At 35.5% G+C, this 24730-nt stretch overlaps 1 protein-coding gene across 10 annotated transcripts in view; it reads left to right on the top strand.

Annotated features, from left to right (window-relative positions):
* AKAP9 (A-kinase anchoring protein 9) overlaps window positions 1-24730 on the top strand; it is a 104741-nt gene that overhangs the window by 4952 nt on the left and 75059 nt on the right. For all 10 annotated transcript variants that reach the window (XR_015278063.1, XR_015278062.1, XM_086857470.1 and 7 more), the window contains exon 2: window positions 19310-19564. Coding sequence is in view for 8 of the 10 variants with exons in the window: in XM_086857470.1 (XP_086713596.1) it covers window positions 19310-19564 (255 nt within the window). In the remaining 2 variants the exon portion in view is untranslated. The remainder of the gene's footprint in view (window positions 1-19309; window positions 19565-24730) is intronic.

Raw genomic sequence — 24730 nt, 5'->3', positions numbered from 1 at the left:
TTCTTACAGGGATTGACCCACAGCCTTGGTGCCATCAGCACCATGCTCTAACCAAGTGAGCTAACTTAAGGGTCATTGTCATGGCAGTGGTGCATTCTCTATATCTGAAGATGCTGGTGCATATTAATGGACAAGACAGGAAGCAACTTGATCTTTTAAGAGTTTTCTGGAAGTTTTCTGTGGAAAAGCTTTGGCTTGAGAGTACAGTGAAAACTGTGAAAAAGTACTATAATGAACAGTTTACTTGAAGGAACCCTTCTTTTTGCACATGAAGATCCTCAGAAATCTATATTAAATCTGTATCTGGTTCATAGGCATTCCTTTAGTGTATTGCAAAGCTGTTTCTTTTTCTAGGCCCTTCTGAACTTGTGGAGTTTGACTTTTCATTTACAGGCTTCAATCTGCTCCCTCCTTTGCATCTCTGTCAATTTTAAATGCAAATAATAGATGGTATGTGGAATTGCATATGTATATTTTGAACATGAGTGTGCTTATATTATGAACATGATTATGAACATGAGTAAGCTTAAAAGCTTACTTTGTGTGGTAGAGAAAATCAGATATAAGGACTGAACATTGTGCTGGAGAGAATACGTGTGGTTTTAAAACTTTTGAGTAAAAGAAGATAGGACAGAAATTGAGTAGAGGTGAGAAAGAAACAAAGTGTGAGGTGTTCAGCTTGTTGTGCATGCATTTATTTTTGTTCAAAGCAGTGGATATCTGTGTTGTGTTGTAGAAAAAAGATTTTATATACATTTGAGATGTAAATATACTCTGTCTAGACAAGTGGTTGCTACTGGGGTGGTGATAAGCTTGGATGAGAGATCAAATGGAAATCTGTGAGACCATTTTCAAGACACACTATGCCTAATAGCAGAAAAATTGGTGCAATTTATTTATTTATTATTTTATTATTCTTTTGACAATAATAGGACTACCAGCTCGTTACAATTTGCTCAAGGTTCCTTTTTTTCCCTTTGAAAAAATAAAAAAGTTTATTTTTTTTTCTCATGTGTTCAAATTTTTTGTGGACTCTATTGGGTACTTGCTAAAAAAAAAAGGTACTTGAATTGAAATCTGGATTTCAACTCTCTTTTAAATTAAAACTACTAGAAGGCTTCCCGTTTCTGAGTGTGGGGTTTTTCGTATTGTTGTTTTGATCTCCATTTCCCTCTTTCCAGAGATCTGTTCTTGCTTTTCATGCAGGACTTGATTATTGGTTGTAGATGTTATTGTCAATGTGCCCTTTTGTTCAAGTCTTTAAAGTAGCTCTATACTTTCCAATAGTGGTGCAAGTTAGAATGAGCTGTAATTTATACTTGTTTTCTTCTGTGAGTGCAGAGAAATATCACTTCAAAGTGACCTTTACTCTTTTGTTAGTTTAGAGAGAATTGTTCTTTAATCCAAAATGCTGTGAGTTTCACAAAAATAGAGAAAGAAGTCAACACAGTATTGTTGGTAGCACCGTGAAAACAAGAAATGGCATTGTAAAAATGCAATTTAAAATGTTTTCTTGTTCCTTGTGTAAGGAGAAAGAACTACAGAAAAGAAAGCAAAAAGTTGCTCTTTGCTTATTTTCAATACTTTCTTAATTTTAGCACTAGTCTCTCCCTCATTTCTGCAGTCTTCTTTCCAACTACTTATTTTCTTAGTATGCATGTTGCAATAGCAAAACAGATGACTGCAACATTCATTTCCCTGTTATAACTAGAATCTAGAAAAGTTTGTTTGTTGGTACTTATTTGGAAATAAGCTTGATCACCACCACAAATTCATTCTAAAGGATTTTCAGTAAAGTGTATCTGATACTCCAAGGAAATTGGACTTTCTGGCATATGTAGGTGTTACCAGAAAATCCTGTATTTTTTTACCTGACAGGAAATAACTAGCTGGGTGCTTTTAAATATTGATGTACAAAGGTATTAACTGTAGAATCATATATGGTTACTTTAGCATCTTAGAGTGTGGAATAGTGAAAAATTGGATGAAAATGAGGATAAAAGAAAATAAGGTTGCTGAAGCAGGTCCAACTTTGTTGAGCTACTGTATATTGCAACATAAGATTATATACTAGTAACACAATTGTTGGGAATTCTAATTTAGGGTCTGAAAGCTCTGTCTTAAGTATCTGCCCCACAGAGAGAGATTTCAAGGTATTTCTATGTATTCGTTTCAAAATAATTTTGTTACTGATAAAAGCTAGCATGTCACTTTGAATTTGGAATGATAAATGTACCACAGTTCAACAAAACACAACTGATAATTATTGTCTTTTAACTGCTATGCTGAAACATAAATAAATAGTGCCTGAAATTTATGTTGAGATGCTTGTCTGTTGATTGCAAAGAGTTGGCACACCATATTGTATTGATGGTTCTGGTGTTCCTTTTTATTGAAGGAAGCCTTAATCTTTGTTTTCCTGTGATTTCTTGAGAATATTTTATAATTATCTTTCCTACAACCAGTGGAGAAAAGACCAAACAATTAATAAAAATGTTCAGATTTCTCAGAATTCTTCGTTTCTTGGAAGTATGGAATGAGTTCTTCTGCTTCTCTCCTCTTCTAAAAAGGAACCCCGAAGTTTCCAGATGGAACAAATTCAGCAGTTATCATCTGGGCAAAGAAATGTGAGATTCTAGATACCAAACACTAAGTTGTACGTAGTGAGGGAGTGAGCAAATCCAGTTGTAACAAGTTGTAGCATCATGGCAAAACAAAGAAGAGGTTGTCTATTGGACTATGTGCCTGAATCTCAAAACATGAAGAAATTTGAAAATTCTTGCTAATGTGAGATAATGACAAAGAGAATATATTCCATTTTTGCAATATTTTTAGAGGAAAGTCTAGATTTGATGAAAACTACTGCTGTGGCAAAATTACAGCCTATCTCTAAAACTACGATAGCAAGCAAGACCCAAGAAGATTGGTGGAGTTGAAGAGATGGAGTAGATGGGATTCTGGGACTGAACATGTTTCTGTGTAAATATTGATAAAATAGGTGTCCAGAGAATAAGCAGAGTAAGTTGCATAACAGTTTATTCAAATCTGAGTTCAGTGGTAGGCTGTGATTTGATAGAAGAGGTTATCCCTTAATCCTGGCTTTGTTTGCTCACCTTTTTACTTGTCATTAAATACTTCTCTGTGAAGAAACCTCCAGTATCCAGCCACAAAACAAGGGGGAAATATTTAAGTATTTCTAAGTCCATTTAGATTGTCTAAGGGAGGTAACCCTTATATAACCCAAACCCATATATTTGCATGTACATTTATTCAAATAAATATTGCAAATTTGTATTTTCAATTAAAAGGCATATAGGAGAAATGTCTTACTATAATAGGTAATACTCAATAACAATGATAAGAAAACCTTGTCTTGGTCTCTTCAGTTGTATGCTGTGTTAGCTAGCCTAATTTGCTGCGTTAAGAGAAATAAGGGATGTCCTGATACAAGATTCCTTAAAGATGGATATGTTAGATTTTCTTAATTGTTTGGAATATATTCCAGGAATTAAATTGAGCTTTCTTTAAAAAAAAGCAACAAACAGCAACAACAAACAAAAAACCCCAAACAATACCCAAGACTCCACAGACAAGTGCAATTTTGTGAGCAATATCAATGTCTTTGTGAGCTTGCTTTTCTCATGATTCAGCAGCATGTAAAATGTGATAAAAGCCTGTCAAAATAGTACAAGCCTGTCAAGCCTTGCACACTGAGCATGAAATTCTTGCAGTTGGTTCTTCCCTTATGTCTGCTCTGCTCCTCGCAGAGGTGTCTCTCTCTCACAAGTTGCAGTTTGTGGGCTTTATTCTCACTCTGTCCATTCAGTGCGAGACATTCTACATGGTGGGAATTAATGTAAAAGTGATATAAACAAGGTGGGAAAATAGTGAAGAACAAGTGACTTTGACTTGTTCTAAAATACTTGCAATTTACTAAAAAAGAAAATAATTAAAACCACAAACATTTATTAAAATGAAAATTTTTGGTTTCTATATGGAGTTGAAGCCCAGGGGTGGGCACAATGCATATGAATAATCACTTAAAAATTCACAGAAATTCTCCAGAATTTTTTCTTTTGAAAACTCAAAGCAGTGTTCCTGAGAAGATTGTGTTGACAACTGGATGGAAGTCATCACATCACCTGTGTTTATTAACAAGGAATGGCTATCAGTTCTTGCTTAGCATGAACTGAATTTAAACAATTGATTTGAATCTGAAAAGCTGATTGTCTTGTTGCCAAAGATGTAACCTTTCAGATTCTGTGACAGTTGGTGCTTGTCAAGTTGAAAAAATTTATGATCTTGTGTTGGTTATTAATCAAGTCTTATTTAGACGTAGTATGTTTATTCTAAAGATGTCTCTTTCTTTCAGACTTCTTGGTTAATGAGAAATTAGATGCAAACACAACTCTTGAGATCCTGCTATGCCTTTACATGTTCTCTCTTCCTGTTGGATTTTATTTCTCTCAATTTTTGATCTTTAAGTATCTCTGTTGTAGCTACATTTTTACTAAAGAGGCCACTATGGAGAGGAAAAAATTATATGTGTTCGACATAAATGGAACTAAATTGTTTCCTCTTAGGATGAAAAAGTAACATTTACATGAATCAGGATAATGTAAACGGTACATAGAGACTTAAATTAAGTCAATAGTTTATGCTTTTTCTAACAATCCAAAAATACTTACGTCAGCCCTTCTCAGCCAATATCTAATAAACCCTTCTTCCTCATTTAGTGTAATGACTAAATGTTACAATGCAGGAGGAAGGAAAAATATGCATTGTTGGGCAGTGCAGGAGTTCTGCTAATCAGGAATAACTGCAGCCGCTTTCTTGAAGCATCAGCACAAATGACAAATGCTTTTGTGATTCAGTTTTCTTGCATTAGCTACCTAGAGAAGTCTGGACAAAGCCTCTTCAGATACAGATTCTGTCCATGAAATTCATTAGCTATTGCAGTGTCATTGAATCTTGAAAGCCCTGAGCACTAGAAATGGTTGTTTTTTTAAAGCTAACTGATCAGAATTTGCAGCTGACTATTTGCAGTGTGTTGTGGAAGGAGGAACTATGGGAATATTGATTAGGATTCCACAGGATGTAGTAGTTGCCTGACTACAATTTTCTGTAGATGTGTCAGGATTTTTTGTTGTAGGATTCTTATCAATGATTTTTGAGAAAGAGTTGATTATTCCCAGCCTTGGCCCCCTGGAAGCCACATTGACGTTCAATAATACACTGTAACCATGCCTGCAGTTATCCTGCAGTTATCAGTAAGACTCTGCATATACTCATTAGGGAGTCTCAAAAGACTGGCAAAGACTGCTCTTTAAAAGAAACAGAATTCTCTGAATGAATTGACAACATTAAGGTCTTTGGGGATCTGCACAGCTGTTAGTAGGAGACCCCCTTTAGCTAACTAGGGCTGAGCTAACAGAATGTGCTAAAAGTTCTGAAGATTTTTGACACTGTATGACATCATCTTATAAGCAAACTAAAGACTTGGTTAAGGTACAGTCATCATTTCATGTTACAAATGAATAGAAAATTTGACTTGACATTATTTGTTTTAATCGCTTACTCTCAAAGTAGGTGGTCATTCAGTCTTCCACAAAGCCTGTGTCACTCAGTATTTACATTATTAGCAGTGGAAAGAATGTGTGGTTATATGTAGACTGTACTAAACTGAAGTGGGTGGCAAACATGGTGAAGAGGATTAGACTTCAAAATAATCTGGTGCAGAAGGGCATGGAAGCAACACTCGAGGCTTTTTTTGCCTCTTTGCGGTGAGGACTTTGGGCTTTCCAGGTTCCTGAGTTCAATGGCGTAATTGGCAGGCTGAAGTATTGTCCACTGTACAGGTGAAACTGGGGACCACTTAAACAATTTTGATGTATGAACATTTATGGGACTGAGTACAGTGCATCCCAGCATCCTGCAGAAGCTGGGTGCTATCTTTACAAGGCTATTTACTTGCTCATCTTTGAAAGGTCATTGCCTTCAGAGATGTCAAATGAAGCAGGTGGGAAAAAGCAAACATCAGCTCCATATTCAAGGAGTGTGAGGAGTACCGGGATCTATAGGCAGGTCAGCCTGGCTGTGGTGTCTGAGAAGATGATGGAACAGATGATCCTGAAACCCATGTTCAGGCACAGGAAGGCCAACAGTGTGATCAGAATTGATCAAGGGCAAGTTAATTGTCCGGTCTGTTGAACCAAATGCCTCAGTAGATGGGGAGAGAATGGTGGATGTTGTTTACCTTGACTTTAGGAAGACATTGATGTGATCTCTTAGAGGCTGTTTGTACAAACTAGAGATAGGTGGCTTGGATAGGTGGTCTGTAAGATGGGCAGAAAATTAGCTGGGCTGCTCTGCTCAGATTGCTGAAGAAACATCCAGTTGGTGCTGAGCAGTGTTCTTCAGGTGTACAGTTGGATATTTTGTAAATGACCTGCAGAATTGGAGGGAGTGTGCCTTCTGCATGCTCATGGATGATACTGCCTTAGGGAGAGGTTAATGAATTGTGGCATAGGGCTTCTTGTCAGAGATACTTTGACAGTCTGAATGAACAGGCTGGCAAAAAACACATGAAGTCTTAGAAGCATGAAAGATGGTAGAGCAAAGTTCACACACTTTCCCATTGGCAGAAAGGAGGAATTTTTAATTTCCATTTCATTACGGGGCTGTAAAAGTAGCCTAAAGAATGTTCTTGTGACTGAAAGAAAGAGGTGATATTGTGTGATCCACCTTGAAGTCAGGAAGGGATCCTGCATTTCTCAATAGTGGCCAGCACTGTTGTGTTCATATCCTGAAACAGGAGGATGATCCCCAAAATTGATTTCTGCCTACAATCTCAATTTCGGAATATTTTTTATTCTCGTAACTTCTTTAAGTCAAATTGTGCTTTTCTAATGTTGTCAACTTGGGTAGGTAATATTCTTGGGCTTTATCTGAAACAAGGGAAGAGTAACTTGAGAAACAGAATTATGTTATTTGATAGCATCATAGCTGTTATCCTGGACGATAATGGGCTGGTGGGGTCAAATACTGATTGAGAAATTAAGGGGAGCTAGAAGCCAACAGAGCTCTGTTTTACCTCTCTCCTGTTCCTCCTCATGTAATTGTTTCATTGCAGTATATACTGGGGTGGTGGGAGAATGGAGGAAATAGTAGATACAAGTTTATTCTTCAGAAGCAACTGCAATAAGATAATCCTTTTTGTTGGGAGAATCACATTCAAATACTTGATTTCACAGTGCCAGATTAGACACAATATAAAGCTAATTTAAAAAAAAAAAAACAACAAATAAATAGGTGTATACTCAATAGCTCAGTACTATATTATATCCTGAGGAGCTGGGTTAATCTGTGCAACTAAAGGATTATATAAAGACTGCATTTTTGTGATGTAATGCTGTAACTAGCAATTAAGATAATTTATGATACTGTTTCATTCTTTCCATGCTCCCTAAAATAAGCCTGTATTTTTAGGTGTTATCTTCATTAATTTAGGTTGGGGAAGAACACCTCTTTAATTAGGACCATAATGTCCATGTAACTAGTTGTGTGAGGAAAATGGATTTCAAGTGTTTACTAGGAGCCCACTTGAAGTAATATACAGAATGTTATAAAACAAGTGAAAGTGAATTTATTCTGGAGATTTTTCTTCAGCTGAAAACATACAGGCTTTGCTTATAGTTATTTCTTACATAAATGCATGTAAGCAAAAAAATAAATTACTCTGGTAATGCTCAAAATCAAATATAGTGTAAGTAATTTGTATTTACAATACCATTATTAGAAACATGAGAATTATTGCTTTTCTTCTTGAAGCTCTTTATTTTCTCATTTCACAGTTTTAATGTCAGTAGTTCAATCTTCATAAAAATGAAAAATGTCAACCTTAATTTTTCAAAAGTTAAGATAATTAAAAAGTGGAATAAAATGTCTATGTTACATATAAACTTGCAGGTTGCCAGTAATTTGATTGACAAGCGCTTTGTGGAGTTACTGGCAACTGTTGCTTCAGCATACTTTGGTATTTTTAGAGTTGCCATCTAACTGGCAGGCGCAGATGGCCATAGGTTATGATTTTTATGTGTTTCTGAATTAAATAAAACATTTATATGATATTTTAAATTTCATTGTCTCAATCTCTTGTGTTAATTACTCTATATGGGTTTTGATGTTAATTGGGAAGCTAGAGTGTGGGATTTTTAGAACTAGTAAGAGGAACATTTCTTCTCATTAAGCAGTCAATGTTATTTTGTGGTAGTAGAAGTTAGTTTAAAGTTTTCTTGAAAAAAGTTATTCAGATTTGACACCTTTATCTTGCTGATAATAAAGAATGCTCTACCACAAAGTTAGAGTAAGCTGTTTCAGTGGTATTAAAGTCAAAAGGTCATAAAGTATTAGGACTGCTCTTACCTAGAGTTTAAAATGCTTTTAGAGAAACCCTCTGAACTTGTTTGAAATAATAGGCTTGTTCTACCCATCTATGAAGTTCAGTGTGGTATATTACATTTTTCCTCTCTCAGATTCCTGTTAAAAAGGAGGGCTGAAGTCTGTATTCTAGGATGTGATAAATTGCAGTTATGTGTTTAATACAAAGAAAATAATAATTGAGGAGAAAAGTTATCCACATAGGAGACATGAAAATAATTTCTCTTTTACCAGAACCGGACTTGCCTCTTTCTATCTATTATTAGCAAAATTTAGATTGAAATTTAGCCTTGCTTTGGGCTCATCAGGAACATTTTCCTAGGGTTATTTCTTGGGGAAGAAGGGCAGCATGTGAAGAAAATTACAGAACAAGGCAGAAATTTGCTAACCACCTGACTGCTTCTTGTATGTAATGACATAGTTGAATTGATTTTTAGGCTGCACGTATTCTGGAAGACATTTCTTTTTAAAAAAAAAGATAGACCTAAATATAGTGGAATTAACATGCTTACTGCTTAACCATGTTACTGTATTGCAGTTGTTTTCTTAAAATAGTTATCCTGTAAGAACTCCAAGGGATTAATTAAAGGCGTCTCCAGCTGTTGATTTAACTATACTTAGTCAAACAGCCCATACAACTATATACTTGTTAAAGAACAGGTGTTAAACCAGTTGCTTTAAGAAGAAATAAATTGATGTTACTATGTAAGCAATGCTCAGATTGTTAGTAAATTTATTTTGGTGATACAAATCAAGATTGATATATGATGACTCTGCTGCTTTACAGAAATTGAAATTGTGAATAGATGAATGTTTTAATGCTTATATTTAGCCTCTAGGTTGCTACTATGCTCTAAAATAAATGTTTGGGATATTTTTTTATAAGCCTGGCCAAATCTCGCTATCTGTGAAAGTCCATTACTTCTTTTTGTATTTCTTGTGGTCTGTGGCATATTCATCTTTATGGTGATGTGAGCAGTTCATGAAGTATGGTTCTGCAGGTAAGAATGAGAAAAATCAATCCTATTTGTAACTCATTGGACTTCACTGGGTCTGTAGGAAGCAACTGCAGTAAATGTAAAGCCTAACCATACAATTTTATTGAATCAAACACAATATTGAAGGAAAAAGCAGATATAAAATTGCAACCTAGTACATAGTTTTAATGCTTAAATGCTTTTTGTCTTCTGTTTAGGAGGGCGGTATCTACCTTTTACTTTCAGAAGATAACTTGTTTCACGAGGCTGAATTAATCAAGAATTGAGTGGGAGAAAAGTACTTAAAATCTTAAACATATTTGTAATTGTACAATCCTTCAAAAAATGTCAGTGCAGAAATTTGCTAAGGAGTTCACCTTTATGAAATATTGTAGTAATTATGGCTTCTGTCTAATGATTTTTCTGTCAATTGTGTTTTGTAGGCAATTATTTAATCTGTCCTAGAGGCTGTAAGGTGTGATACCATTTGCAAGTTTCAGGCATTTTTGATTGTTTGTTAGTTGTTTGCTTTTGTTTTACCTGTATCTTCATCTAATCAGATTTATTGAGCACAAGCTTTGTCTCGATTGATGTGTATGCCTTAGGCCAGTAGAAATACACAGCAATCTACCTTCCATTTCGTTGTGTCTTCTATCATGTGTACCCTACCTAATTTAGTCTACTACGTGCCACCAGTGGCTTAGTTTTATTAGTTATTCATAAGTTTTAACACAATAACAGACAACTTTGAATTTTGGCAATTTTTCATTAAGATGAAGAGGTATCATGTTGTTATACATCAAGACCGTGATAGGTAAGGTTGTGTCTCTTTTTAGAGGTCAGAAATTTTATTTATCATTCTGTCTGTTATAGCCTCTACCACTTACTGTTCAGCTGTTAAGTTTTACTAAGCTATGATGATTTGATAGCTTGACTTAAAACACCAGAGATCAAATTGTCTATGCACTTCCTAAAGCCTGTCTTTTGTTTGTGTCAGCAAAACGTATCTCATCCTGTGCTTTCATTCAAAGGAAACTGATACTAAAATCATAGTGTAGATTACTTACATCCTTAAGACAGCAGCTGTTTCAATTAATAGAATCTCATCTACATTTACATCTTGTTTAGGGTCCTGCACTTCCATGAGCTTACTGTTCTTAAATGGATGCCACAGCTGAAGTTACCCACAGCCTTATGTGGGTACCAAAACAACCCAGGAAAGTGCCTGAAGATAAATATTGATACTTTTGTTTCTAAGGGATGGTGGGATAACATTTTCATACAGTCCAATGAACAGTACTGTAGCTGTATGGAAAACAACTAATGCTTTCAGGGTATCTAAATCTAATATTAGGATAAGGTTTTAAGAATGAGTTAATATACAAACTCATTTTCTGGGTGCAGATATTCAAAAGACTTTTGTGAGATGTGAAGGATGACATGGCAAAGCAGTGAAGTTTTGTAGTTCAAGAATCAGTAGAAAACATCATAACTTACTAAAAACTCTCAGTTTAGCAAAGTAGTAAAACCTTTTTTCACTCGTTCTTTTATGAAAGTTAAAATTAATTGTAACATTTGTATCACCATTATTAAAATTTATTTGTCAAGATCTGTGGTTTTTTTTAGAAAGCAGCATGAAACAAGCTTCTGTTGCCCTCTCATTTTTGTCACTAACGGCTTGTCCCAATCCATTTATTTCCTCTTTGCTTTGGGGGCATTTAGTACCAATGTGGATCAGATGATTATTTCACCCTTAATATCAGCACAGAGGCAGCGTTCAATATGAGAAGAGTAAAATTTAAAAAAAGGTAGGATCAGTATATAAATCATTTAGGTAGAAACAGTTCAGTTAAAGACTGCTTGAGCAATTTTTTTAGAAGTTTGAGGCATTGCTTTTCATGAGACAGTCCAGCATGAAATATGCTTGGTGTACTTGTGTCAGTCATTGTAACCTGACTGAGAGTGAATTTTCCTATACTTAACTTCCATTCTGTGTCCAGAAAATAACTCAGCTGTAATGAACTTAGCTGGTCCTAGATCTGTTCCTATTTAAACTCTTGGGACAGGGAAGAGCAGACCAGATCAGAACCACACTAATTCTGAGGCTTTCCAGCTCACAGTGCCATCTGGCGGGGTTCATTCCAGTTCAGCGCCCTTGGTAATTAGCACTGCCAGCAGTACTCTTAACTTGATAAAGACTGGCTAAAAAGAATCGCCTGAGGTGCTGTTCCTCTCATGATCCTGTGTTGTCCTTCAAGATACCATAGCTATAATTGTAAATTCTGGTGATCCCATTGGTTTTCTTCAGAGGACTCCAAAGGAATGGCTGTCTCTGAAGCTGAAAGACTCTCAGGTTTTAATTTAGGAAGAGACTATAGGATTTCTTCTTTGGAAATTTTTATATTCTTATTGTCACCAACTAATACTCATGAGCAAGTTTCTGTAAGGGGAGACATTCTAAGGTCTTGTTCAAGTGATTTCGGAAAAATCTGGCTATGAGTGCAACATAAAAATCAGTAGATTGGAAATACTTCATTCCTGGGTGGTTATTTCTTGTTCATTCAGCCTAATGTTTCCTATTTAGTAAATTCTGCATCTGTTGAATGGAACAAATAACCTAAAGCTCTGTTTGGCTCAACAGATAAGCAGATTGAAACTTGCAAAGAACATTAATTCTTTACTTACAGTTTGGATTTTCAGCTATGTGACATAATATGTTTAAAGTATTTGCAGGTTGCTTGCTCATTTATCTTCCTTTTGTGCGTTTTTATCTCAGGATTTGAAAAGAGTTGTGATACTCTCTAATTTGTTGATTAGCAGAATAGAATCAGTAGATTTCACTGGGAAGATACCTGTGTTTATTCTCTGTGTTGGCAATTTTTCATTCATCTTACTTTGTTATCCTTTGCTTAGTATAGACATCAGGAACCCAGAAGAAGCAGGCATTATAAACTTAACTACACTTCAGGAGTTAGTGCTTTGCCAAGACAACCCTCGGTGCTTAGACCTTCTGAGAATATGACGAAAATGACAAAGTGCCACTTTCTTCTCTATTACCAGTTAACTGTTCAGCATTTCTTTAGGGGACAGACTAGCTTTAACAAAACTTGATAGCCTAACAGCAGATGAGTTTTAAATAGCTCAGGTGAGATTTACTACCTAAATCTCAGTGTTGCTGTCTCCTAGACTCTCTTCCTTATCCCCTTTGAGGGCCTCTTATCTGCTGCTATGAAACATAAAAATATTACTGCATGTTGGAACCACAGAACTAGGTAGTGGGTGAGAGATTATGGCAGGTGTTTTTTCAGTTATTCAGGGTAAGGTGAGATGGATAACTATGAATCACAGCAAATACCCAACTCTAAACCATGTCAAGATTTTGAATTCAGGTTGACCTTTTTAGTTTGTCACTATTGGTTTTCAGGACACCCCAGTCAGGAATTCTTGGGACATATATGTGCTTAATAAATGATCAAAACAAATCCCACCCCAAGGCTCTGCTTTTTGTTCTTTTTGTGTTAATGAAAGCTTCTATAGGAATAATTTCTTACCTGTGGTCACTGACCTGTTGTTACTAGGGCAGGTGATTCTTTAATTAGTCCTTTACCTTTTAAGATAAGATGGCAGTCTATCTCAGTCTACATATTTTGGTTTCACTTTCATTCTCCGTAATCTTTCAGAATTCATAATTTACTATCACTCAGAGATGGGAGATTAGGAGCAATTTAATTAGAAAAGCCTGAGCCTTTCTATCACTGGACTGGTTATGATCTATCATGAGTTTCATGATACATCCAAGTGTTATTATATACTTGCAGACAGAGTCTGTCTGAGCCTGGGATATATCGTAGTTACCACTTACACAATACAGTTTGCCACAATGCATGTTATATATTCAAGTGCAGCTTAAAGTGGATTTTGTAGCATTTGTTGTATATGCAGAATAAATACAACTTTCTGAGGCAAATCTGTGCCTATTATGTTGGTAGAAAGTTTCAAGCAACACCTAACAAAAAATTCTGTTTCACTTTTTCGTACCCTCATTATGCTCAGTTGCAGCAACTGCTCCTGTGGAGATTTTCAGTCTGCTAAATCAAAAGTTTAAAATATGCTTTCTACACTTAAATAAAACATTTGCATTGAAGCACTGGAGCCAGGATTTGTTTGTTGGGCTTATTGGGCTTTTTCTCTATTGTGAAGCAGTCTCAAATAACAAATGGTATTATTGTTATCAAATTCTGTTCTACAAAACAGGATTGCATGGGGTCTTTTCAGTCATACCATAAGTATTTAACCACCAAACTGATGTTTTAGTCATTTACTGTGGTAGGCATTGAGAGTAATTTCAAAGTTTATTGGTTTCTCTTCATTGCTGCCAGGGCCTGCTGCTCACTGGTGTAGCTTGCCAGGTTAACTCTGGTCCTCTTCAGCAGAGCTACACATCACCCCCATCAATCCCCAGCTGTTACTGCGATGTAAATGGGATAATTCCTTCCTGGCTACAGGGCACAATGTTTATTTTTATTAACTTAGATGCAGTTCTTGTTAGCTTAGGCTTCCAACACGTTGAGGTCTCACTATATGGTCATTCTTCCTTCTGCTGTATTTGGCTTTCCACCAGTGTGTTGTGAACTTGCTTAAGATGTATTAAATTTTACTATCCAAATTATTTATGAAGAATATTACAGGGCTGTCAATTTGTCTTTCAGCCACTAACTCCTGTTTTTAGCTAGACACCCAAAGATTCAGAAGTCCTTGTCTTTGTACTTTGGATGAGTGATATGTGTGACCAGTTCCACCACAGAACATTTCTCACTGGACACCACACTGTTCGAGAACTTCTGACAAAGAATAAGTCTTTGCATGTGAGGACATGTTAATCTGAAGCTTAAGCAGTGTCTGGAACATCTTTTGAAGTTATAGTAGTTGAGAAATACAAAATCATGATGTTGATTTCCATTCATGCTCTTTTTGTACTGTGTAAAAACAAAAATGTGAAATTACTTGCTTGTAGCAGCTTGTCTGAGTTTCCTTTTTGTTGACAGTCTGTAATTTTCTGACTCATCCTTTTATACTTCTTCCTTAAATGAATATAGAAAAATAAATAGGGGTTTTATACTCGAGAAGCTATGAGAGATGAATGAACCCTGCTCTTTCTGTAAGAAGTGCCTGCATAGCACTGAACTGGAGATGAGTTTGGCTTTAGAAAGTTGAAGTTTGACTCTAATAATTTTTGTGTGCAGGTACATGAAGTGTGACTGTACAACTGTACTTACACAGGATGTGCTATACCTATTAATTTCTTCACAATTTAAAGGGTTTTTTTTAAACCATAACTACAGCAAATATGTTTTATAGTATTTCCTGACATCCTTCTTTGGAAGCACTGTTCTGTTTCTGTTAATTGTAATACCTCTGAAAATGAGGGTATCCAGATCTGCTACATTATATGAGAATGTTAAGGAGGAATAACAAGCATTTGTAAAGCAGCATCCAGTTTTCAGTAGTGCTTAATGTGTTTCTGTTCTAAAAAGTCTTTTAAGCATGTGAACTAAAAATACAGCTATTGATGCTTTACAAATGTAGCTTCATTGATTTTCAGGGATTTTTTTCAGTATTGTCTTCTGCTGGTATATAGGCAGTGATTAAATGTTGCAGCTTTTGTTCAGACTTCTTTTTAAGTGCTTAAGAGATTAAGTTTTGCATTCTGTTGGAGCCAAATTTTATTTTACTTTAGACTTTTACTCTAGAAATAGTTCAGTCAGACCATATTTGAAACTAATCAATGGACAGTGTAACCCAACAGTCCAGATTGCTGGCACAAGTGCCAAAGGTCAGAATCTGCTGAAGGCAGCTGAATAAGTAAATAATGCAGCTGACATGATTTACACAAGTAATCCCCTCCACTCTGCAAGTTAGTTGCCTTCTGTCTCAAGAGTATTTTGTTCCTAATAGCGATTGATTCTCCTCCACATTTCTGACTTTCTGCCAGTTGGAGGATACTGGCATTTAAAAGTGAAAATAATGTTGTACCAGGGGATTGGTAATTTTGGTGCAGTCTGTGTTATGGGAATTAGTGCTGATATGTTGATTTGGGATTCATGGGTAGGAAGTTACAGCTAGAACTAGATAAATGCATATATCATCTAAATACCTAAGTTCTTCTATTAAATTGTTCTTTTACTGTGGGAAATGATTTTGGAAAGCATACCCATTATCAGTTTGCATGCTGCTCTGTTGTAGTCTGGTGACTCTCAGTGTATTTCTGTTTATAAGAGACAACATCTTGTGACAGAATTTAGTGCTAATATCCGTTTCCCATTTTTCAAACTGATGTAAAGCTGAGTAGCTGTTGTAAATGGTATTTCTGAAAATCTGGAAATAAACAAGTAATTCTTCCTGCAAAATTTTATTGTCTCTTTTTATGTGTTAAAAAGAAATAAATGTATTTTCATTCTCATTTCATTGCACACTGGATATTTGATAGAAATGTTTCAGAGAACAATTTATTTTTTCTAAATGCTATGAAGTGAACATGCCTGTTTCCAAGAGTATTGTTATTTTGCCCAGAAGCAGGACTTGAAAAAACCTGTGATTTGGGAATTGCAGGTTGTTAGTTTATTCAGTTGCAAATGCTGAGAGTCAAGGAGCGATATCTATTGTTCTTCACTACTGAAAAATACAGATGCAGTTTTTAATGGGATTCAGTACTCCTTGCAGGATCCAAGCAAGGTCTTATCAGCTTGATGGCAGAAGCTGGAGGCAATGTCTTGACAGATAGAGAAATAGTGATAAAAATGCTCTGGATTGGTTTTCATATGTGCCTAAAAGCGTTGATAAGTAGATTATGACTGACTGTGTTCCCAATGCTTACCCAGGGTAAGGTACTCATTCTCTGTTGGTTCTCAGAGGCATATCAGTGCAGAGAGCCTGTTCTGAGTGTCCTTCAGCTTCAGTTTCTTTGCATCCTTGCTCTTCCATGAGTACCTCCTGTACTTACATACTTGTCTCTTGCTTGCAATGTTTATAACTCAGCAGAGACTTGACATTGAATTACTTCAAAACTGCAGATTCAGAACTGATGGAAGCAGCATTGAGTTCTCCACAGGCTTAATTGTGGCATAATTATGCTAGTGTGCCTGGAAGACAGGATAAGACATTGTATCAGTGTGTATTTCTTTCATGTTTTGTTCACACCAGAAAAATCTATTTTTTAGAAATACAAAATCTGGAAGTATTTTTCTTTTTAACTGAAAATTTTAATTCTAAAGAATTTGTTTTCTTTGGCTCCCATGACTGCTGGTGGACTTTTCCCTGCTTGTCATTGGAACAACGATAGTTCCTCGACTGTAGTTCATAAGAAAGAATTTGGTATCTGAGACTCCCCTGTTTTGATGTGAGCATCACAGAAAGTGTTTGGTCAGCAGTAGCTTTTTGCTGTGCCACTTCTCTTATTCCTAGCTTTTAAAATTTTATTAAAAATATGAATTTAAAGTTATGTTGCATTAGTAGCCAGACAGTTCTGTGTGTACCTGAATGTTTGGGGTTAAAAGTGCTATGATTTGTGCATGCATCCATCACTACTAGTGCAGTTATTTCCAAAGTTCTAGATCCTCACACGGAATTTGTCAGTTGAGAACTTGTGTAATACAAAAATGTAACATTTTCATTTTTACATGTGTTTAGCTTTCATATGTGCTCATCTTCATCAGTGTTTAGACAGAAAAAAAAAATAGGATCTGCTTATAACTGCCATGGTTGATTTTAATCTGTTAATTCTAAAGAAGTGAAAGTCAACAACTTAATTTTGAAAGGAGGGAAATCTGGCATGCCCAGATGCTTCAGTTAAAATATGCAAAATACATGAGGAGAGACAAGGAGTAATTAATTTGTCCTTGAGCTACATGTCTAATTTTGTAGACAAATAAAGACTGTAAAGCTGCTTTAAAAAAGCCAACTTAACTTTCCATTACCGAAGGTTTCAATCAAGTTGGGGAAGAGAGTTCTTGACCAGTGGCACTACGTGTTGTTTATTACTTAGAAATAAAACATTAAAAAATCCAGAATCTCTCAGTAGTTACACTACTACAGGTTGTTTGCTTTCTGTCGTTGAACAAATTCTGCTTTTCCTTTGGATAAACTGAAAATATTTCATTGAGATAAACTTAGTTTTAGAAAAACGTGGTAATATCCTAAGGGAACAACTGGAACCTTTACCCTTCCCGTTTTTGAGAAACTAAGTCTCTCTTTAGTTTGGTTTAGGGGTGGTTGCTTGGTTCTTTTGAGGTTTTTTTCTCTTAAACTTTTAAGTAGAAGAAGACTGTTCTTTCTTTTCCTGTTTAGAATTTTTGAATTCAATGGATTTTTTGTGAAATAACAGAAGTTACATGTTTTAAAAATAGAAAAAACCCACAAAGTTGGACTAATTAGAAAAGTAGTAGGGAGGAGGTACGTATTAAGTACTTAGGTGAGCATATTTGGCTCAGCAAATGTTCAGGTCCTCCTCCTGTAAACAGAGCAGGAGCCATATGCCAAGCATTCCATCGTCCTAAGAAACGAGAGGAGGCTGAAGAAACCCACAAAGAAATACACATGATAGGACAAAAGCATAAACCAGCCACAAGTCAGAGCTGATCTCTCAGTGATGCTTTTATTTAGACTGGGGCTTCTCAGCTCTCTTGGGGCCGGATGAGAACTAGAAAGTCCTTCGGGTGACATCTTGAACTGTAACCAAACAGTGACTGGGAAAGGGGATCCGTGTGTCCTGTTCGGTTTGGGTGTTCCTGAAGAAGTTGGATGGAAGCCTGGCTTTCCCGACTGGTGAATATCATAAGCAAATAATCTGTCTTTTCTGTATTTGTTTTCTTACAGTTGCAGCATATTTATTTTAAAAACCATGATATTTGAGTTGATATTTTAAAACTTTAGGGTCTTTATTTGTATGCTTTACCTTGGAGCTACATTTATGAAATGTATTGTAGCACTTATTGTTGGATGCTTCAATTGGAAAGTAATGATTCTTGTTTTCAGATTTTATTGATAAGATCTTTTTAGTTTTGAATTTTAATTGGTAAACCCCAATGTTCTTGTTGTTCATATTTGAACAAAAATTCTGTTCTTGTTAAGAAAAAAATTATTTAAATGGATTTTCTTGTGTAAACCACTGTAAAGTGATTAAAAGTGATAAGCTCCACAAAAGGCAGTGTCTTACCGTATTTGAATAGCTTACATTCTAATTGGTTTTTAAACTGTGTGCCTGGCTCACCTGTGACTTTTTATTCATCAGCATGTTTTGCTACAAGGTAGTGTGTCTTGTAATCTGCTCACTTTTTTGTTTTAGAGTATTCCCTTAAAACGTATTTTACTACTTAGCTATTTCTTTGTGTTTTCAATAATTTGATCAGTTTTTTGTGTTATAGCAAACTTTTTTAAAAGCTTCATATGATACTTGCTGGAAGAAAAATTGCTTTCTTCTGTCTCTGAAATAAAAATTAAAAGGAATTTCTGTAAATTATTTTAAGGTTTCTATGAAATTGAAAAATGACATCATGTTATTTTGTTGCATTTGTCTTTTATAATGACATTTGTACCTTTACTTTTGAATGTTTTGATTTTTAGATATCAGTCTGTGGAACAGTAACTTGCAAGTATGAAACTGAAAAGGAATTAATTAACTGAGAATTGGTTTACATTTAAGATTTTGTTATAGCAAAGTATGTAAATGGAAAAATAACCTGGGTTTGTCTCACATATGTAACATTAACTTTCAGCTTATTTTCTGTAGTGATTAGTTTGAAGCTTTATGTAGAGTAGTGGGTAAGCCTTTATAGAGGATGTCATTGGTAATAAAGAGAAAAACTTTCACCTTTAACAAGATTTTGTCTTCTATACAGCTTGCCCAATTTAGGCAGCGGAAGGCGCAAACTGATGGTCAAAATGGATCAAAGAAGCAGAAAAAGAAGAAGAAAACAGCAAACATCAAAGATGAAGAATCAATGCAAGATGGGATTGAAACTGATCGATCTCGAAGTGATGAAATATCCACATGCAGCAGTCGAAGGGGAGCAGCTGCTACTGCTGACTTTGCTATTATCAGGACTTTGCATAGTGGAGAAATTATCAAACACACTCAAGCTTACACCATTGAGGTAAGTTTGTCTCAGACTATAAATAGTCACTTTTGGGGGTGAGTGGGTATAAAATAATCCATTCATTTTGAGAGTGGGAATAAAGGATTTGAATGAGATTTTGCACACTATTTCCTTTCTTCTGTCTTAGTATGTCCAGAGAAGACACTTTCTACCTGCCTGTTGGCATCATTTTTTTTATTGTAGCCAGTTCCCTGTAGAGTATGGAAAGGGTGTTTGTACTGCTATACTCCTTAAAAGTGCATAAATTAATTTTGTTTTATTAGAAGTTGCAAACCGAAGTGGATTTTTGATCTCTGCACTTATGGCTACACCAAAATGCAAATCTAAACATCTTTCTTGTGTTCATGATGTAATTTGAGTCACTCTGGTTAATGAGGAGAAGGGATCAGTTTAGAAATCACTACTGGTGATTTCTAGGACTGGGTGGCTTAAGAGATTGATGAACAGTTACTCTACTTTTACTGCTTAATGAAATATAAGCCTAATTGCTATTGGCTGAAAGTACATGCTCTGGGAAGTTTGGGAGATGCTGTGTAACATAAACTGGCAGTCCAGTTTAGTTCTGAGTGGACTTGAATTCATATAATGTCATTACAGACAGAAGGGACAAGAAAGTCTGATATTATTTACTGAATAACTTACTCCATTCATGAAACCAGTGCTCCTGAAATGACATGAGTGGCATTCTGAGGAAGCATCTCAATGCAGATTCCCACCTCTGTGCAGATGAATACAGTAATTTTTGAGAGATGTGGTACAGATGAATGCTCTGCATTTTGACTTGCCAGTACTGTGCTGGGATAGACCATTTGTAACTATTTTGCCTCCATTATTGAATTTCCAGCAACTGAGGACTGAGAAATTGTACTTTTTGAAGTGTTTTTTGCATTTTTGTTGAAAAAAACCCCAAAAACATGGTGGAGGGGCAGACAGACTAAATCATACATGCAAATGGAAACTTGTAAAGTAATTGATCCATTTATTTTACAGTTTTAAGCCTATAATACATACACTAGATTGCATATATTGATTATATATATATATATATTATATATATATATCAATATATCAATACACTAGATGTTTTGAACCTTGTAGGTATGTGCTTTTGATATGAATTCTTAGAAAGTTCGTGTTAGGGCTTCAAAACTTTTTGGTGTAACTCAATAAAACTGCTCAACTCAGATTTTCCTGGAGGAGGTAAGAAATTTGATAACAATAAGTATTTTCATAGATGAAGATGTGACTTTTTTGCCTTCTAGGAAAAGAGAAAGATGTACTTTATTAAATTAATCAGTTTATCTACAGCTAATGAGAGAGGACTGCTTAGGGAAGAGAGGTGTTTAGAGAGAATTAACTGTTAATTAAACAACTTAACAACAACTTAAACTGTTAAACAACTTAAACTCTTGTTTTAGTAATTCAATAGTCTACAAAAATATGACAACTGTCTACAAAAATATGACAACTGTATGAAGTAATTGCCTTGATCAAATATATTTTGAACTTGCGGATGGACTCTGCTAATGTGTGTCCTTTGTTAGGATAAATCTACTACAGCTGGAGAAACAGGGTAAAGTACAGAGTCATGGAATAACTTTGGTTAAAAGGGACCTTTGAGGTCATCTAGTCCAATCCTGTGCTCAAAGCGGGTCTAATTAGATCAGGTTGGTCCTAGTGGCCTGTGTTGGCCTCTAAATGCATACAGTACAAGGCATAGATGATTTTAGAAATGGAAGAATTATCTGCACTGCAGTTGCTAAAGATTGTACACATACATACATTATTAAGATGGTGTATGATTTTTCTGAGGTCTGTCTTACTCCCAAAGCAACTTACCTTTTGTTTAAATAAATATATGGAGATGCACTGGGGTTTCTGTTTTTTGAGGGGAAGGTGGTTTGTTTGTTTGTTTCTTCTTTAAAATGTAGTTTTAAAAGAATAAGCCTGGGAATCATGTAGGTTTGTGATTTGACTCTGTTGAGTTACTTAGTGACTTTTGAACCAGTATTCACTTCCACAAAAAAAACCCACCCCACTCCCAGTTGGGAGAGCATTTTTCTTTGTTAAATGTGGTCTATAGTCTCCTTACTCACATTACTTAAATAAATAATCAGCAATTTGTAGCTGGAAGATGATTGCTAAAGCTTTTGCAGTATTAATTGCAGTATTAATAGAAGAGGAAAAACTCTTTCAGTGAATCGCATAATTTACTGGTTTTAGTTTAAAAGTGCAATGATTTGGACAGAGAGTCTGTATTACAGTAATTGGATTGGAGCTTGCTGAGTTGAAATGGCAGCCAATGTAATAGGCAGTTTCAGACTAATCTCTGCAAGGGGAGAATTACAGCTTTGAGCTGTTTGCTTTTTCACCCAACATTAAGTCGTTTTAGGTTGCTGTGTCAGAAGAGTGAGACAGGATTACTGGAAGCATTATGCAGGATCATCTTCTAGCTAAACTTTGATTCTAGTTATTTATTTTACCTTTTACTGGAACTGATTTTTAGAATTGTTCTTTCTGTACCACAAAATACAGACTCAGAACATCTGACTAGACTGCCTGTCTATGTAAAAATCTCGGCTGGGCTCCTCTGTGGTAGTTTTGTGGGTAGAAGTTTATCTCCTTGCAGTTCTTCTGGTACGATTTTAAGTCCCCAGTGGAATTAGCATGTCCAAAAACAAGTAAAAAAGGGGTCTCTTACTCAATATGAATATCAGAAAGTGAAATAGAGATACTCTTCTGGGAGCTTATTTCCATTGCGAAAGCACAATGGTTTCTTCTCAGGGAGGACAAAAGTGTTTAGAGTACAAAGAAGTTTTTTGCAGTTATCCATTTCCTTTTTTTTTTCCCTTCTGTGTTCCTAAGGGTGGGTTTTTATCCCCCTGTACTCCCTCCAGTTGCAGAAACTATTTGGAAGAGCTATCATTATTTAGCCATTACATTCTGCCTTCCGTCTGAACTCATTTGTGATCTCTAAGTTTTTCCATCCATTATTGGAAGAACAATTTACTAGAGTTCTTAGAGAAAGGCCAGATGGTATTTATTGGTGAAAGTCTCTTGTTTAATATTGAATGCTTTTTGTCTTGTTTTCACAAAGAGAATATTTTTTGTCTTTATTCTGTTGCACCCTGATATCTTTAGGTGTTGACATCCGTAGTGTCCTTTTCCATATAGAAGTAAAAATAACCTAGACCACATTATAAAATGAACTGGAATCAATTAAAATCTTGGGTTTAGGATTGCTTCTTTTTGTGACTTCTACAACTGAAAATGGAAGAGAGCAAAAGCCGCATCTAAGGTAAATAATTGCTGAGATCACCTTTTCTGGGAAGTCTTGAAACGATGGATTGGAGCACACTGCTTTGCAAGAATGTCCTGATGGCAGGAAAGCAAAAGAAATTAATCTGTGTCACAGTAAAATTGTCCTTGAGTCACCTGGCTAGTAAAAGCTATTATACAAAGCTTCTTAGAAAAGAAAAGTTCAAAGTTCTGTGATGAAGAATACCTGCTAATTGACTAAGGTTGGATTAGTAACTTGTCTTTCGTTTTTTAAAGGACAAATCCTTTTGGTAATAGTTTTAGAATAGCTTAACTGTTAACTGAAGTAGGTGATAAAGTTTATAGCTCCATGTTCATTGTTTTACTTCTATAAGGTGTTCCAGTTGTTAGTTTTTGATATTTTGACATAAAGGATTAGCAAGTGATTAAGAAGGAGACACTGGGTAGGATTTTTGAGAACTGATGAAGAAAATTGAGAAAAATATGGAAGTATGTAAGCAGTATGGAAAAATAGAGAGATTTTTTCTCACCTCAGTGAGAAAAGGTGTGAGTGGTGAATGTGGTAAGACATTCCTGTGATGGAAGCATGAATAAAAAGAGCAACTAATGTATTTGACTAGAAAAGAGCTATTCTGGGATGTACAGTAAAGTGGAGGAATTGAAAAAAAGATACGGATAACTAAAATGTAGTAAAAATTAGCCCAGTCACTTCAGATAGTATAGCATCCATTGAAACATGTTTTGAAATTGAAGAATGAAGAAAAGCAAATGTTTGGAAATAGTCTGTTCAATAGTAAAGTCAGTGCTACAAGAGAAGGTGGTAAATTCTCAGCAGCATATGGTTCTGACTGAAGCTAGTTATTCTTTCCATCTACCATCTGGCCAGAAAATTGCCAGGATAACTTGCCAATTTTCTTCAATTCATAAGACAACCTCTGGTATTATGACTTCCTTTATCTCTGTAAATACTGATATATAATAGATTTACTGGCACAGAAATTAGCTGTATTGGAATATGGTCTCTGCAAATACAGGGTATTTCACTTTAGATTAAACATTTATAAAGCCATGTTACCAAAGAATAGAAACCTAATTGTGGGTGTAACCGTGTTTGATGGTGTTTTCTGATCCTATCAGAAGTTTACGCACTGCAGAGTTCACTACCTTGCTGCAGGTTATATTCAGGTTGGCAGCGGTTTATCTCCATTAAAATGCCCTCGGTCTAAATTAGATTATAGTAAATTGATTTGGGTCATAAATTACCTGGGAATTTTAATTGAATGGTTTTGATATTAGGAACTAAGGAAGACATGATAAGGCAATATAAAAGAATAGCCCTTCATATTCAGAATGTTCTAGAAGTGTTAAAAGCCCATAAGGCTCAGGATGACCTAGAGAGGATTTTATGTCTGGGGTATTCTCTTTACATTCTCTTTGTCTCACTTCTAGTCACAGTCTCCCTAATTAACTCACTTTTGATACTCTGTTAATTGCTAGAAACCCATCAGAAAATTCCAAGTCAAAATAAGTTGGTCAAGAATTAATCCAGCCTTTTGTAGTTACATTTTTGTGACAGTTTTCACTGAGGTCATAAAAAAGTCACTAGTTTCCTTCAGGTAGAATTCTGTTCCATGAATATTCCATCTATACCTTTTTCCATTGTGATTCGAGTAATTTAGTACTGGATGTTGGTTCTTGTGTAATGTTTTATTGTCACCTAAGGAAGTTTTCCAAAGAAATATGAAAATCACTTCTCAGTTTTTCAGTTTTGTTTTGTGAATCCCAGCATATTGTTGGGTGTCCAGTGTCCAAGAACATGACTTTTCAGCAGTGCTTAGCTGCATAGAGAAACAAATTACTGTAAAATGGGCCTGTCATATTCCA

The sequence above is a fragment of the Cyanistes caeruleus genome, chromosome 1 (assembly GCF_971803275.1).
Source record: "Cyanistes caeruleus chromosome 1, bCyaCae1.hap1.1, whole genome shotgun sequence".
Classification (NCBI taxonomy): domain Eukaryota; kingdom Metazoa; phylum Chordata; class Aves; order Passeriformes; family Paridae; genus Cyanistes; species Cyanistes caeruleus.
This window is presented reverse-complemented; position numbering and strand designations above follow the sequence as displayed.